Raw genomic sequence first — 18686 nt, 5'->3', positions numbered from 1 at the left:
TGAAGGACCCCAAGGGGCTGGGGGTGGACAGGTAGGGTGACAACCAGGTCTCCGTAAGGTTTGGAAACGCATTCCAGACCTCTTTTGAGAATGGGGACACTGGCCAAACATGATTAATGGCGGACGTGTGTGACTGCTTGAAGGGCAGACCATAATTCACCACAAGGACCTGGAGGAACTCGAGCAACGCCCGCCTAACCCGTGGGCAAACCACGTCCCTCCACTTGCGTTGATCTCAGGTGCAAAGTTGTCGTCCTTTATGCACGCAGTTGTTTTTATCATGCTAATACATAATTGCCCACTCGCAATTATCGATAATTGCGGGGAGTTCTCCTTTAGTTTTGCCTTAATCAGAAATTTGCACTATAAAAAGGGTCCTGGGTTTAGATTTCACACAATTACACATTCGCTGCTTTTCATCTCTTTTTAATCTCCTGCAAATCTGAAACATGGAGTTTGTTCATAAACACAGCTGAGACCTGACGATTTGCTTTGACATTTTGCTAAACGAATGGAGCAATCCCATCAATGTTGTGCTTCTGTGTCTACTGATTAAAATCATTTGAATTGCAGATGACGTCTTTGTCTAAAGAGTTCAGTAAACAGAGGCATCACGTTGATAGACACGGCAATTTTTAATTGAAATAAGATCGCCACCCGCTTTGAGCCATAATGCACATAATGATGTGACCATAGAAAGACTTTTTTCGTTTATCAAATGTGGCTGTAATGACTGCGGTAATCCGGATTATTTTGGAAATCTATTATAATCTGTGTCATTCAAAATTATTTTGAGAAAACTATCAGCCGAGGAGCAGAGCTACGCAAATCAAAGTGCCTGCCTTGTTGTCCTTTCATTCTTTTTCGAGTCTTTCTGCTTAGGCGAAAAAATGCGGTTAATTTATTCATAGCTCAGCATTTAGTACCTCTAATCTATGGCTGATACTGTTACTGGTGCTCGTAATTGTGTGATATTGTTAAAGCTGGTTTTCAGGCAGGGTGCTTATCAGGGCCTGTTTAGTGTGCAGCTTGCGGGAAGGGAAACCCAAATTGAGGAGAAATCAACTGGCGCCTTGGTAAGCAGGGTCGGAATTACCGTGATGGACTGGGGCTGGATTTCTCTCCCATGCATATTTTTGCCCATTGTCACGATCCTCGTCCTTAATAGGAGCTGACAGAATGTAAATGGGTTTTTAAGGGAACTGGCAAAGTCTGTAATTTTTCTCATTTGGTCCATGGATGAGTGAGCCAAGCCGGTAAGATTTGTATGGGAATTTGAGATGGTTCAGTGCGACATGTCAAACCCTGATTATGAACTCAAGGGAGCCTTTTTACCCAAGCCAATCATCTTCGTGCCTTGCCTCCGCCTTCCTTGCAGGTTGTTTAAGAAGGGCTAATTGTTCGCAATGACATTTTCAGTGGATAAAATAGATATCAAAAAAGATGACTAGACAACACTCTTACTGCTGAATATAAAATGGATCCTTTTTTTAACAGGATGAATCAAATTAGTTAATACACCACAGAGTAAAACAATAAGAAATGCCTTTTTAAATGTTTCAAAGTCAGTAAAATCACAGGCGGTAAAAGAAACAGAGCTGCAAAAAAATGACTGTTTTCTAAAAGATTTCCTGAACTCTGCCATTGGTCAAACAAACAGATTGCTCCGCCCCAAATTTCTAGCATTGGTCGAGCCATTGTTGCTGTGGCGCACTGGTCAGGATTCTCAAAACAAACTTTTGAAAACACCACAGAGTCACAGGGTCTTATTTTAACGATCTAAGCGCATGGTCTAAAGTGCACGGCGCAAGTGCACTTTGGGCATGTCTGAATCCACTTTGGGCAAACAGATGGGCATGAGTGCATTTGCTTTTTAAACAATGTGGCGCAGGATGTGAAAATTATAACTGCGTCAGGCTGAAACTAGCAAAAAAAACTTTGTCGGTGTATGATAGCTCAAAGTGTTAACACTTTTTATGTAAATCGACCAACAGAGGGCTTACTTGTAGGTGTCTAACAAATAGATGTACTTATAGATGTGTCTGACAAAATTACACACTTCATCTTGAAGTATGAAGAGCCTACCTTGTGCGACATACACTACTATTCAAAAGTTTAGGCTTGGTAAGATTTTTTATGTTTTTGAAAGAAGTCTCTTATGCCCGCCAAGGCTGAAAAAAAAAAAAAAACAGTAAAAACTTATATTGTGAAATATAATTACAATTTAAAATACCTGTTTTCTATTTGAATCTATTGTATTGTAATGTATTCCAGTGATCAAAGCTGAATTTTCAGCATCATTACTCCAGTCTTCAGTCTCAGAAAGCATCGTAATATGCTGATTTGCTGCTCAAGAACCATTTCTAATAATTATCAATGTTGACCACAGTTGTGTTGCTTAATATTTTTGTGGAAATCATGATGTATTTTTCGTGATGTTTTTGAATTGAAAGTTCAAAAGAACAGCTTTCGTTTGAAATAGACATTTTTGTGACACTGTGGGCTATCATATATCCGGAGCAATGCGACGTCAGGCGCGACGCAAGTGTTTTTTGCTACGGTTTGTTTTTTGTTTCAGTCTGACACAGTTATCATTTTGACATTCTGTGCCATGTTGTTTGCATAGCAAATGCATCTGCACCCATTTGTGCGCCCATGGGTGTGCCGGTCTGAAAACAAGGTGTGTTCAGGCGCATTGTTGGCGCATTGCTATTTTGAGGAAACTGAAAACGACTGCGACATTGACGAACAAAAACCTGGTCTAAAGTCAATGCCGCAATATTTTTTTGTTATTTGAAGATAAAAGGGATATGCGCCGATAGGCGGGTCCACAATGTGTGTACACTCTGCTTATTACACACACAGGGATGCGCAGCAGCACACAAACACACAAACTTGAGAAGCATTCAGTCTTTCCACTTGCAAATTCCGCTATGTAAATAGCGAAGGCGCCATGGTGCAAGCGCAACTGGCTTTCAAGGGAATGGGAGATGAGACTCTGATTGGGTTATTGCACGTTATGCCCAAAACACACTCATGACTAGGGATAACCCTTTTGGCCGACCATTTTCCCCGTCGTTAATCTAGCAAAAGTGGATTCGGATACGCCCTAAGTGCACCTGCACCGTGCACTTCAGAACATGTGCTTAAACCGTTAAAATAAGCCCTGTAAGTCTTTACTGTCACTTTTGATAAGTTTAATGCATCTGATTCCTCACTGAAGAAAAGAAATAAAAACTTGCTGACCCCAAACTTTTGAATGGTATTGTATATTAGTCATTTACTTCAGTTATAAGTTTGAACACCTTCTGAAAAGAAACAATAAAAACAGCAGCATTCAATCAGGTTTACCGAACAACTCTCCCTATATGCTTGTGACAAGTAGGGTGGCAGCCTCAATGCTATTGGTTAAACAAGCAGATAGCTCCGCCCCGATATCACGCCATTGGTTGAGCCACTGTTGCTATATCAGGCCGGTCCGGATCCTCAAACAACAGTTGTTTTAGCATATATTAGCATCAGGTTTAAGTATGAAGAGCTCCATTTTGTGATATACAACTAAAGTAAATGATTAATGCAGATTGTTAAGATCTTGAAAGCGACAATAAAACCAACATCATTCAAACAGATAGCTCTGTCTAAAACGCCATTGGTTGAAACACTGCTGCAGTTTCAGGCTGGTCGGAATTCTCAAACAAACAGCAACATTTTTTGAAAACACCACAGAGTTACAGTGTTTACATTGGCTTACTTATCGTTGTCTCTGCATATTGAACTGAGATGGAAGAAAGTATTTCAACATCTTAGCTTATTTTAGCTTCAGGTCTAAGAAGGGCCACATTTAGTGACACACCACCAAAGTAACTGTATGATTAATGCAAGTTGTTAAGATCATATTAAAAGCCTCAATAAAGCTAACATCATTCTCCTTCAAACCCTCATAAACACTCAGGGTACTTTTGGGCCGGGGGGGTGATATTGTGGGGCACTGCGGCTGTAGCTGAGAGACGCCGTGTGTAATGCAGGCTGTTAGTGATGTTAAATGAAGCTTGAAGCCTGGCTGACAGCAGCATTCCTCCACAGGCTCGGCGCTGAGAGAGGAGGAGAGGGGCCAACAAGGGCAGAGTAATGGTCTAAGAGAAACCACGCAGGACACGGCGCTCGTTGTGGCGGACGGGCCATTATCTCATAAGGGCCATTATCTTAATGGGGTGACCGTCTCGATATGACAGATATCACAGAAGGACTGACACATAAACAGTTTTTATAAGATGAATTTACCAGTGTACAATCGCTGCGGTAAAACACAATTGACCCATAGCTGTATACTGACGTAAATAACCTTGTCAAGGTGGGTTACAGTTGCTTTTATGTGTGTGTATATTGTTGAATGTTGTTACAAAACAAAAGTTTACTCACAAATACACAAGTACACTATTTTCCTTTCTATATTCACTTGCGATGAAAGCAATGCGTAAATAACTTTCCAGGACATAGCGTTTTTCAATTCACCCTTTATGAATAGGATCACATTGTCAGTGTTAAATAAGGTTTGCTACAAAGGTACATCATATAAAACTGTTAAATATATATATAACTTTATGACTCTGAAAATACATAGGATGGTCTCTCCCAAAGCGCAAGTCTCCGCTAGTCTCTTCAGGTCCGGTAGATAATGTTCGCTTTGACAAATCGTCTGCCACGCTTTCTACGTTCCTGACTGACTTCAGTCCGTTACACGACAATGGCAGCAGATCTACAATCGAAGAAAAGTCAACAGTTTCGTCGAAAACGTCTTTGTTGTCCATTTCGCGTGTGCTCAGTTGGAAAAACTCCTTACAAAGCTCAGGTGTGTGTTTTTTTGCTTGCGTTTCTCAAAGCTGAAGCAGCTGATGTGTGTATTTTGCGTTCATATTGGAAATCCTTCCCCACAGAAATTGTTTGTCTGTATTTCTTTGGTCTGTAAAATTTTGATAGATCCTTTCACGTTTCACGATCCAAGTTGCAAACTATCCTGCATCCGTCAGCGCACTGATCACGCGCCAGCATTGGCAAACAAAGAATTTGACGGTTCCAATTCTTGATAGACAGCACAGGGGATCCATTCCTCACGGCCCACGTAAACTCCATGACGAGAGGTTCTCACCCCTTATCTTATGAGACTGAAGGACTAATGGAGAGACTGACAGATAGGGCTAACTGGACTATGATGAATGCTCCCCTCCCCCGCACCGCTGTAGCTTTGGAGAATGACGAGGTTCTTCCATACTTTGCGCCTCTCTTGGGAAAATCTTCCCCCACTGGCGTCAGGATACCTGGGATTTAACAACACAACAGTTAGGGTGTATAACACAATCACTTATGCATTTTGAGAGGTTCTGGTGCTGTCCCAAATCCTACCCTTGTTGGACTCTAACCAAGGATGTAGACAAATGTTCAAGGCGTGTAGGAAAGGTACAAATTCATTCACAAAAAGCCCTCTTGATGTCAGTGATACTAATTAGAGATGCACCGATCAACTGGACTTATTCCAGGGATCGGAATAAGTCGATTTTCCGCATGCTCGGTCAGTAACGGTGACCGGCCGGTCAGTCTTACGTCTTTCCGATTCCAAGCCGGTCTGTTTTGTTGCCAGCGGCACAGGCAATATATAGTATAGTATAATTATAGTATCGGAATCAGCCAAGAAAATTGCAATCGGTGCATCTCTAATACTAAAATATTTTTCAGTATCTACTTAGAAATCAGTGAAATTGCTTTTTCGGTTGTAGTCTTAAGCATCAAACTAAATAAATTAACATCTTTTAAATGCTATACCACATACATTTGTGTACGGACATTAAACATTGTCATTATGTCTATTATATTAACAAGCAAAGTGATTAACCTGCCCAGATGACATACCTTTCACAAGTTACTAGACATAATCATGGAAAACGTTGATAGAATTTCAGGCCATCATTGTTAAACATTGCATACTTGATTGATTTTATTGAATCAAAAAAGGTATGCTTATACTTTCTTTATTATTGGGATCCAATTGGGGTTTTTGGCATGACATTAGCCTTTTTGACAAGCAAGTCAAAGTCCTGAGTTGTTGTTTTGTTTTGTGGCACTTACTGTGGTTGTTTTCACTCGGCCTCCCGGCTGTGCACACGTCCAGCCCGTTCTGTTTACCAATAGGTCACAGCCTTCGTCATCCAAACAAGGCATCATCTCACACCACTGTCTGGTCTTGACAATATGCACTGTTAAAAGAAGAGGAAAACAAATATGAAGAGGAAGTTAAATACACGGAACAACATTCAGAACCTATTTTACTTCTGCAAGTCTGTACATTTATTTGTGAAACAGACATTCAATTGAAATTAACCGCAGGGAGGAATCATATTTATTAGTTAGTATTTGAATCATAGCATGGTATCTATATGATTGCAAATTAGTGCTACTGAGATTTGAAATTATAGTAGAGGAAATTCATCTAAATAAACACATTTTTTGCATTTTATGAATGCCATTAAGGTCAAGTTTAGATAATAAATACAAAATTATCATATGACATTCAGAGGTCAAGACACTGTAGAATCAGGACATTTCATGCAACAAAGGAAAATGGCAATGAAAGAAAAGAGCTCCAGCACTTGGCCTAATATCCTAAGCCTTTCTCTTTGAAACAGATCGCTAAGGTCCAACAGTGAGAATTTTTTCCTGAGGTAAGATTGTTTTTGCACTTAATCAAACATAAATGTCTATTTATAATAACTAGGGCACCCTTACATGTTCATTTGCATACCATGACACCCCAATTGGCCCTTAGAGAGAGAGAGAAAAAAGGGAGGGAGGATGGGAGGGAAACTGAGAGAAAATGAAACAAGAGAGAGAGAAAAGGAGTACATTTGTGAGGTAGAGAAAATGATAATCAGAGTGAAATATAACCCAGGCAAGCAAAAGTACATAAATATCAGGGTGGCAGAATTTGTACGTTTGGAACAAAATGTTTGGAGAACAAGTAGATACAAATGGAGGCGAAATGTCATTCTCACCAAAGGAAAAGGCACGTTCTTAAAGGTAAAAAATAGTGGTAGAGATAGCTTCCAAACCCAAAGTAGTTTGTTATGTAGTGAATGTTTCCCTCACAGCGTCGACTCTAGGGACTAGCTTCCGCTACTAATCTCCAGCATTAGTATTCACTGTTATGCCCTGGGCCATAACGACAAATAAAAGAGCCTTTCATGCAAATTTGGTACGTCTTCATTTTGTAGGCGTTATTTCACAAAACCATAGGTTGCAGCCAGTGGTGCCCTAATCAACACTTTGAGTTTAGCATGCTATATAACAACAGTCTTACATGTAGTTTTTTCCCCCCAGATTTTTAATTATTCATTCAGGTTTGGGTGCAAATTGGTTGGCTTTGTTGGTTTCATATTAATTGGAGGGCTTGAACAGAGGAAAAGGAGTGCATTAAAGGAAAGTTTGTCAAGACAAATTGTCAAGACAAAAAAAGACAAAAAAAGCCTTGCCTGAATGCTTAAAATAGTTTAAAAAGCCTTGAAAGTTGTGTAGGCCTTGTACTTTATAGATATTTGGATAGATGGACGGACGGATGGATGGATGGATGGACAGATGAATAGATAGATAGATAGATAGATAGATAGATAGACAGACAGACAGACAGACAGACAGACAGACAGACAGACAGACAGACAGACAGACAGACAGACAGACAGATAGATGGATATACAGACAGATGAATAGGTATATAGATTGATGTGGATGAATGGATAGATGTTGAATGGATAGATTTGTTGTTTTGCCCGAATGCTTAAAATTGTTCAAAAAGCCTTGAAAGTTTAGTAGGCCTTGTACTTTATAGATAGTTGGATAGACAGATGGATGGATGAAGGAATAGATGAAAGGATAGACAAATAGATTGAATTAGTCCAAGATCTTCATTGGAAGTATGTGGGACTTCTGATAATGCTCTCTGGAAAAATAAATCAGATCAGAAAGTAAAGTAATAGCATCCCAAGGACACGAAAAGCTGGAAAGCTCTAGGAGCCGTTACATTTTATACATGTCTGGTCTTGCATTAGGGATTTGTCAAGCCGACATACAGTAATAATGATGTCCCCAAAACCCTTTATTTCACAGGAAAATACTCAGCTACTCTGAAAGCCCCCTGCATCCCACCTCTAACTCATTCTCTGCCCGTCTCTGGTAGGATGCTAGTAGCCTTTAATGATGCATGACACAGGACAGATCATCAACATTTTAACACTTTAAAGAAGTAAAGTCAACAAACCCACAAACAACAGCTGAAGAGAGTCCTGTCAGCACAACTGTAAGCTCTCAGACTGGCTCTCTAATGAGCTGTCCTCAGTCTCCCGCTATTGAGCATTGAGACTGTCACTGCACTGATGACAGAGTCTCTCTGAATCAACACATCAAAGAACTCTGTGCACTTGGAGGTTTTGGTCAAAGGGGCAAAAAAGTAATATGAAAGTTGCATATTGAGAGCAAAATGTGACATTGTTCAGATAATATGCTTTTATGTATCTGATTCTGAATGGAAACATCTTGTGTTTGCTTATCATTTATATAACTCGCACAATAGCAGATTTGCATTACAAACTCCTCTTATTGTTGGATGCTGGAAATTGAATCTGTTGAATTATAATCTGTATATTTGAAGTATCCACACGCTGGGACTTTGAAATTAGAAAAAGGCAGAAACAAATATCAAAATAATCCTCGCAATCAATTCTTGTGAGAAGATTTTCTTGCTAACTATTCATGCATCTCTCTTTGCCGGTACAGATGGCATCTAAATTGTGACAGATCACTGAATACCTCCATTATCACACCCAAAATCATTTCTCTCTAATTCTTTTTTGTATACATAAAATATGCAGTGCGCCTTTCAGCCGTGGCTCTGCAATCCACAAATATTTAATCATTAATCAAAATTATTCAATACAAAAAAATGCATTTGCTGAATAAAATATCGGAGCTTGAAAGGCAGCACAAAAATGGTTTAAGACTTTTGTTCTGTGCAACTGTTTGTTGTCGAAATGACATTAAAGTGACAAAGAGAATCGACCAATCACAAATCGGTATGCAAATCGATTTAAAGGTGCAGTGTGTAGTATTTATGAGGATCTATTGACAGAAATGCAATGTAATATACATAACTATGTTTTCTGTGGTGTATAAAGACCGTACATAATGAACCGTTATGTTTTTATTACCTTAGAATGAGCCATTTCTATCTACATACACCGCAGGTCCCCTTACAGTGAAGTCGCCATTTTACACCATCATGTTTCTACAGTAGCCCTAAACGAACAAACTGCTCTACAGAGCGCTAGCTACTTTCTGCTGTCTCAGACGACGACATCTTTGTCCTGTGTCGACCACCGTAGCTTCTCTATGTTCTCCGAAAGGGAGGGGTGAGTGCTGGGCAGTTGCAATTCATAACCTCACCACTAGATGACGCTAAAATTTACATTTTCTTTATGAATCTAAAGCCCTATTCGCACGGGATTAGTATTATCTGGGGACCTCTGGTGATTTGTAATAATTGCAGAGAATGTCTGTGATCTTAATCCCGTGCGAATCGGCCATGTCTGTAATATGTAAAGTAAAAATTCCGGGATTAGGCAGATCGTATATATCATTTTTGCAAGGTTTTTGTTTGCTGTGCACATTTTTATCTTTATCTTTCACGAAGAATGGAGCTAGGCTGCATAAAATGCGCACCATTATGAATTCCGTGCGGCCGCGTGGATTATACTTTCACTTTAGAATGAGCACCAATTTGGGAGTAAATTGCTTGAATGGTGTGTTTAATATTATTCTTAATGAAAAACACAAAAATAGAACAGTACAATGACAACTCGCTTAAATGGGCGCTTTTACATTTAGGTTTGAAACTGAATCTTCCGCCGTATATTGTTATTATTGCTCAGTTCAGTTTTTAATTGTAGCGTCTGTTCTCTAACTGAACTAAATTATTTTTATAACTATAAAACAATCAAAATTATATCGATATGGCTGTTTATAATTTCATACAGCTATATCTATAACGAAAAAACATTTACAAGTCTTGACATCATATCCAGGAGATAAGTTCGAAAATTCGAGTAAAATCACAGGCTTGCTTATCCCGTGCGAATGCGCCACGCAAAATTCAGATGTGGGGGAGTAATTTCTAAATCACACGAGGTCCCCAGATAATACTAATCCCGTGCGAATAAGGCTTAAGTGAATCTTTAAAACGAAATAGCTGGAATGTTACAGTGCAACAGCGATGACAAAAATCAATAATTTGAATAAAAAATTTGAGTTGATTCTTTGAAATAAATAGTTGAAACTGACTTGCAAAAATTAATCAAATTTATAATGATTAAATATCATCATCACAATATTAATTTTTATATTTCCAGCAATATCATTACGAATATCATCTTGCCTGACCCTACATGCAAGCACTGCAATGGTCAAATTCTGGGTATTTTTTAAACCTAAATTTGTATTTTTTTTAATAATTCACAATGTTCTGAGGAAAGGTAGATCCAGTCCTCAAGGCCCTGTCATTCCTGCCCCAGTTAAGACTTTAGCTGTGACTGATGACCGATGCAGAGGCCGGACTCAAGATTTATCGGGACAATAAATGAGATGGGCTGCTCATTGCAGCGGACTGCGATTACTCAAACGTTTGGCACAGAGGAGAACATCAAACATCTGTCCATACATTTTTACAGCAGACACAGCTTGAGGATTCTATATGTTTAACATTCACAGTAATGGCACACACTAGTATTCAGATCAGCTTTGCTTACAAAGGAAATGTCCATAATTTACAAGGAGCACATGCGCTTCTTTATAATGAATTCATGAGCTTACATTCCAAACAGTTTCTTCACCAAGCCCCTTCTGTTCTCAGTGTTAAGCCCCCCACTGTGATGCAATCATTGAGGGAATTTATGATGTCATAAATTGCCTTGATAATGAATTGGATGTGAATAACAATGAATATTTTCTATCTATTGTTTTGGGTCCATTGTTTTCACAGTGACATTACACCAATATTTTCTCCACCGCTTTTCACGCCGCTGCACATATTTCACTCAAAAACAAACATTAGGACCAATGTAATCAGACTCACAAATTAATGAGTCTTGTATGAATTAATCAAAAAAACTCACAAGTTATTGGTCTGTATGCATCTGAATGAAGAAAATTCTCAATTTTGAATGACAAATGTGAATAAATCTCTAGAAAAAGAATGAACAAACTAAATACACAGAGGTAACGCACTAAATGATGTGCAGCTGTGGTGGAAGATTAGTGTCCATGGGAACAGATGAGTGGCAGGAAACACAGACAAAGAAACATGTGACTGATGACAACAAACATGAAAGTGAAACTATAGATGAGTCCAGATAACCGTGGCATAACGCCCCCTCCCATTAGGCACGACCTCGCGCTGTAGTAGCAGAGGTGAGGGGAGGGATGGAGCGGGCTTTGGAGGTGGCCGATGCGATGACCCAGTGAAGACAGGAAATGAGAGGATGGTGCAACACGGACGAGACCCCAGCGGCGATGATGAAGGGCGTTCGACGGCACAGACCCAGAGCCCAGAGACGACAGCCCGCGGTGGAGTCGAAGGAGGGAGAAGCCAAGGTGGCGTGAAGGCTGATGTCAACTGCGGGACGACCAATGGAGGTGGAGCCAATGTATCCCAGGGCACAAACGGAGAGCCGATGGAGAAGAGCGACGTTGCTGGCACAGGAGGCTTGGGCGATGCCTCGGCAACGATCGTCTGAGGAGGAGCCAGACTGACTGAGGCGATGCCGGTGTGATGGAGGCCCGAGGCGTACCTGAGGGGAATGAGGAGCCCGCTGCAGCCGTAGGGGTGGAGTAATGGAGCATAGCGGAAGATTCGCAAGTCCGTGGCAGTGTTGGCGTGACGATTGATCAAAGAGGGAGCCGGTGGGACGAGGGAACCCGGGAGAGTCGAAAGGCAGAGGGTGTCTGGTGGAGCTGTGGGAGGAGCCAAGGCAGAGCTGACAGGTCGACAGGCCGAGAAGTAGCAAGAAGTCTGAGTCTGGAGGCAGAGCCACTGGATCAATCCGCTCAGGTGCTGATGGTTGTTGCTTGACCTGCGGTCACAGCAGGGAATTGCAGGATATGGTGAAGGGCTGCAAACTTCCAACAGGGGCGGGGCTGGGGGACTGGCCGAGAAGGGCGGTGACGGAGGCAGATGGAGATTTGACAGGGTCGAAGGTAACAATTCATTATTCATGCAGGTGTCTGTGCTGTCTAGAAACAGCGATGAAGGTTCTGATGAAACAGATAAAGAGTCCATACAATATAGGGCTGGGCGATAAATCGATTTTATCGATTAACTCGAATGTGTAGTTTACATCGATTTATTTGAATGAAAATTGCTTTTCTCTTTAACATCCGCCGACGCTCCCCTCTGGCCTCCCGTAGTTCCGAATGGGCTCAGCCTGCCCCCCGCGCGTTTGCCATAGAGATATACAAACAACAAGGACAGTGTAAGTGTTCGGGTTTTCGGCATCAGTCGCAGAACAAACAATACCCTGCTGCAAAGTGTGTTTCAAGTCTGAACGGAACCGCGCTACTCTTTTGAGCTGCGCAGACGTTTCTCAGCTCGGAGCAATAATAGACAACGCAACGGGAGCTCACACGCGGGCTGATCTCGTGACGCCGTTACTACACAGCGCTAGGAGATCCAGTGAGAAAGCGTTTGAATTCACCACAGAATTAATAACATCGCTCCTGCAAGATCTAGTGGAAGCGTTTGGTGCAGAATTCTGTTATAAACCACAGATATCAGATCAAACAGAGCTGATGTGGAAACCAGGAGAAACATTGAGACAATATGAGCGAGGATCAGGGGTTTCAGTCACAAATCACCAACATTCACCATGATTTACTGTAGTTACACCACATGGAATGTTTTCAAGTGCTTCACACTTTTTCCAGCACTTCAAAGCTCTAAATATTATCCAATTTTTATGTTATTTTTAATATGATGATTTGTAAAACTAAAAGTTTAAAGGGGTATTGTGGAAGAAATAGTTGAATGTTTTTTTTATTCCTTTAATAATCATTGAAGCTGTCGGTCAGTTCAGTGTGAGACTTTAAAAGAACAATGGTAACTTTCCCTATAACTTTGGTAAATTTCCCTATAATTTTTTGCACATTACTGTTGTTAATGAAAGTTAATTTTATCTGCATATCAATTCATAAACCTTTGATATGTATATTGTATATTACAAAATATATGGTGCCTGTATATACTGTGGAATAGCCGGGGTTTATTTACATGCTGAACGTTTTGGACCCCAGGTATGTGCTACCAAGCCGCAAATATTTTTAAACAAAATAAAGTTAAAACTTGTTTCAATTTCTTTGTTACCTGCAGATTGATTTTAAGTAGGAGGGGGAAAAAATCGATTGAAATCATAAATCGGATATTTGGTGAAAAAATCAGGGATTTTTTTTTTTTGGCCATATCGCCCAGCCCTAATACAATACATAGAGAGGTCCCGAAACAGTGATGAAAAAACAGAAATGGGGTGGGATAAGGTTGGAGATGATACCTCCACGCCAAAGTCAGCCAGTCCTCAGTCTCTAAATCCACCAAAATACCCTCGGCCACTGATGGCTCACACCCCTGATCAAACACACTGGGGGGCTCCTCTTCCGGGGCAAGGGTCCGCACTTGCCTCTTATCCTCAGGCTCTGGCTGATGCATCGTGGCGGAAAGTATCTCTCCATCTGCGGGGGGCTCACACGTTTCCTCCATGGTCGCAGGTGGTGAAAAACAGGCTCTGGGTCCGGCTGTGTTCTGGACCGGGGGTAGACTCTCCAGACACCGGATGATGGCGTCCCTCCAGTTAAGTCAATAGGGAGGTCAATTGGATGGTGGTAGTTCGCACCAATCCAGAACAATGACTTCAGGGTCTCGTCGTCGAAGGGACTGGTGACGTAAAGACAGAAGTTTCTAGTGAAAACAAAAAAATCCAGGCGATCGCAGCAAATTTGGCTGCATAATACATTTTGGTCAGTTATCCTGTCACACAGATGTTGATGATGAGGAAGACAGGATTATACAACATAAACTAGATGTTTTATTAAACTAGATGGTATCAAAGTAACAGCGTGTAAAACACACACAAACAACAACTAAAGACTGAACACAGAGAAACTAAATACACAGAGGTAACGCACTAATTGATGTGCAGCTGTGGTGGAAGATTAGTGTCCATGGGAACAGATGAGTGCTGGGAAATACAGACAAAGAAACATGTGACAACAAACTGAAAGTCCATAAAAGTGAAACTATAGATGAGTCCATGTCACGGTATAATAATATTAATTTATTTAACTATCTATTTACCATTACAAAATTCCAGACAATTATGTTGTTATGGTAAATAAATTCATTTGCAACAGTTTATGTAATTAATTATATTAATATTTTTATTTTAAAAAAGTATTACAACATTAAACAATTTGATTGTTCAATGATAATATGAATAAATATTTTTAATAATTTAATGTGTACGCACAATACTTAGTTTTTGTTAATAATATAGCATTTTAATGTTTTAAAATTGTATTGTATAATCTATTTTTGCAGTAATTTTATATGTATATATTATATAAATATATATTACACTGTATATACACTGTATATATTTATGTACATTTACACCATCATAAAACTTGCTTTGATAATGCCCCGAATAATACTCTTGGATTCATCACCAAATACACAAATATGTGTACACTGATGGTCCTCACTTGCATAATTGATTCTAGAAAGCAAAATGATGTTATTTTTGTGAGAGAATGTTTGTGTAAAATAATATATGAGGAGTCAAGGCGGAGAGTCTGTGTAATCTGTGTTATCATGGGCACACCTGCAGACACTTCATCACAGGGCATGCTAATTTTTAGAGCATTGTGGAAACACAGAGGATGCATTATATAATTAGTTTCTAGTGGGACCACTTATGTCAAGCCTCTGTATTTATTTAGTGTGTGAGCCAAATAACAATATATTTTCTGTCCTTATCTGTCCTTTCAAAAAATATAAAGCCATGTTAGCAAGTGCAACTCATATTAAAATGTAAAGGATGTGAACGGCAATTCTAGCTTTTGGTGTTCCCGACGTGATATTCCCAGATGAAACAATCTCCATCTTGACTTTGGTGTCTTGATTGATGGCGTGGAACTTCTCTAGCCACTCCCGAATGTTTTGGGGAGCCGGCATCCCATTTGTAATGCTGCCGCATAGTACCAGCGATACGAGGCAGATGCTTTGAATTGGCTGCCTGGGGTCAGCCCTGACCTATCACATCCATCTAGGCTGTGTGACTAGGGAAACATTACTAATCCTTGGACTGACATTCCGAATTCGATTGAGGAGTCAAAGATATGGAATTAATGCAGGTGCTCAGTGAGCGGGACTTGATTATCCTGACACCCGGACGACGATCACCTTGTCTAATTGTTAAAATGCTCTCCTTCCCCTGACTTTCCTCATAGTTTTCAGGGCATATTCCAGCTGTCGGCTCTCACCTCCTCGCTACCACCAGCTGAGGGAATTGGGTTCTGTTGCTGTCACTTCGCGCCCGCTTCCAGGCAGAATCCACAGTCCCTCTGAGTCCCAACATGCTGCAGCCGCCTCTCGTTTAGCTTTTTCAGTCTGATTTGATATTGATGCCAGACTTTTCAGGCCACTTTGATTCTGTTCTACATGAAAACTTCATGACGGTTTAATTTCCTATTGGTTTGCTGATAAATTCATTTTAATTGTCATGTCGATGTCGTTACCCAAGACATCTTAACAGATTCCAGAGAGCAAATGTGTTTTCGGCTCTGCTTTTCTTGCTATTCATATTACATTGAGGCGGTTTGCAGTTAGAAATGACCTGTCACTGTACTTGTACAAGTGAAAATTTAATTATGCTACGAACATGAATTATACATAATTTCAGCCTGGTTTCATTCTAAAGAATGTTGTTTTTTTCATGGTTTGGTCTGTGTGTGAGTACTTAATTTTGTGTTAAACACGGCTGATACACTGAATACAATGCTACACCTCCACGTTTTGACAATATATATCCATACAACATTTTTTTCAAATGTTTTTAAAAGAAATGTAAAATTATAACATGTATTTGTATTATTATTCCTGTGACAGCAAAGCTGAATTTTCATCATCATTACTCCAGTCTTCAGTGTCCCATGATCCTTCAGGAAACTGTGATTTTTTTGGATTCTTTGATAAATTAAATTTCAAAAGAACAGCATTTATACATGATCTTTTGTAGAAAGATTTCTAGAAATGTAGCATTATAAATGTCTTTCTGCATCCTTAAAAATGAGTAAAAAAGTATAAATGTTTTTTATAACAATTTTATTGACTCCAAACTTTAGAACTATATATATATATATATATATATATATATATATATATATATATATATATATATATATATTTTGTTTGTTTTTTTCAACATATAAATTGGTTGTGAAGAAAACAATCCAGTCTCACTATCGGGAAACATCTCCCTAAACAGTGGTCTGGCATGGTCCGCAGCAGCTAACGGCAAGTTGTGTTCTACTATGAATGTAGTGAAAAGGGTTTCTGCCTGAATTGGTCTCAATTTCTCAAATATTGTGATTTTAGAAAAAATTTGCAGAATCTGTAACAGCCACAATTTTTAAATGTTTTTTCTCCTCTACGTAGGCAGTCTGCAAGACACACACATACACACACGCGCCTCTCTTCATAATTATAGTTTTGACTGTTAAAGTTTTTTGAATTTGACCCAATTCAAATTCACTTGCACTGCACTGGGCTATATTATAATATACAGTCAAACGTTTCAATACACCTGCTCCAAAAAAAAAAAATTATTCATGTTTAATATTGCATTGCATAATGTGTGCTTATACAAACTGATAACCACAAGTGAATCTCATTCAATTATTTAATATAAATGGATTAATTTTTTTTTGTAATTTCAAGTATTTACATTAGGGATGTGTGATTTACATCAGGTTTTGTAATGACTAGTCAACTAGTCTAAAATGAAAAAACCCATAGAAAACATTAAAAATAGGAACATTGTGTGTACATGTGATTCATTTAAAATACTTAATTTATTATTCCAATATCCAAATATGATACTAAATCCCACAGGGAAAAAAAGGGGTTGTATTTGTGGCGTGTCACATTTGATGTCTTTTAATTTGATCATTGCACATTATAAACAGGACAAGCACAAGCATTAAATGTTTGCCAATACAAAATATTTATAGGAAACAGTTGACAGTGAATTGACAGGACCAATAAGAGCCAAATTAATTGCTTATTCTAAAAATATCAAGTATAAGTTAGCCGTGTCCTACATATAACGAGGGGTTGTGTGGTTAACATTAAAGCGTCCGTCATTTAACAAATTTTAAAAACACGGATGGGTAATGCAAAATGTTTTCTGACATTTTTGACAAAAAATCCCAAGCAAGAACAAAATTTAAACCTAGCACGTCAATTTTCATTTGTGTTTGTGAGAGAGAACTCGTGCAGCACTGAAACAACAGTACTTTTAAATCCATAAGTAACATGCTAGTTTTCATACAATAATAATAAATATACAGTATATACAGGTACTTTAGTTATTATTAACAGTCACACACATTTTTGTGCTATTCCTGTTAACACAGTATTTTAGAGTAAACATTGGTCGTAATCTAACCAAAACTACGCCAATAGTCATATTTACTGTATGTCTGTCTTTAATTTCTTCATTCTGCCAAAAAAACAAAAGAACACTTAGTACAGTACACTGTAAAACATCCACCCCAACCCCTTTACTTTCAGGAGTTAGAAGTACTGTGACTACTTTACTGTCCTCGCTTAGAAATCTGTCGGGAGTGGAAGGGGGATCGAGCAGGATTTTGTGTTGCTGCCAATTTGCAGTCTCTTTTTAATGATAGACCACACGTATTTGTCAATCATCCCCGCTTGCTATTTGGGAAATGAACCCAGCGCTATGATTGGTCGCACTTCTTTTACTGTTGGTTGATTTAAATACTGCACGTGCACAGAGGTGTCACCAGGATTTCGCATAGTTTAGAGTACTTAGAGTACATACTTTGAGGTCAAAATGCGTACCCGCTACACAAAATGCATACAGATTGGCAGGTCTGAATTATGCATAATTTACTGTCATTACTACAGAAAGTATATGTAATAGGGGTGGGAGAAAAAAGTCGATGAATCACGATTCTCTCTCCAACGATTATGGATCGATTCTGAGCTTAGTTTTTACTAAGACCTAACACCTGTATTGCTTGCTTCCAAATCCTCACACACACACCACTCGAGCCTTCCATAAAATAATCTTTCATAAAGTTCAGAAAGGTTGAAGCGAATTACAGAGACATTCACTGGCTTCATTGCACAGAATATGCGCTGTGAGACACGAGCGTTTTGCTTGATGTTATGCTTGCGCAGTGTCGGTCGACGGTATTTTCCTTACAAATGCTCTACGAAGGCATCATTTATTTAGTTTGGAATGCAGTGGGCTTATATATTAAAAATATGAAACTCACTCTGACAGAAGGCTGCTTTC

General features: G+C 39.3%; 1 protein-coding gene across 2 annotated transcripts in view; it reads right to left on the bottom strand.

Annotated features, from left to right (window-relative positions):
* Positions 1-4248: 4248 nt before the first annotated feature.
* Positions 4249-18686, bottom strand: part of tafa5b (TAFA chemokine like family member 5b) — a 66374-nt gene continuing 51936 nt past the window's right edge. For both annotated transcript variants that reach the window (XM_079809895.1, XM_079809894.1), the window contains exons 3-4: positions 6121-6248; positions 4249-5315 (exon numbers count right to left, since the gene is read on the bottom strand). In XM_079809895.1, the coding sequence (XP_079666021.1) occupies positions 5307-5315; positions 6121-6248 (137 nt within the window). In that variant the 3' untranslated portion in view covers positions 4249-5306. The remainder of the gene's footprint in view (positions 5316-6120; positions 6249-18686) is intronic.

Source organism: Gobio gobio (assembly GCF_949357685.1).
Source record: "Gobio gobio genome assembly, chromosome: 25".
Lineage (NCBI taxonomy): Eukaryota > Metazoa > Chordata > Actinopteri > Cypriniformes > Gobionidae > Gobio > Gobio gobio.
This window is presented reverse-complemented; position numbering and strand designations above follow the sequence as displayed.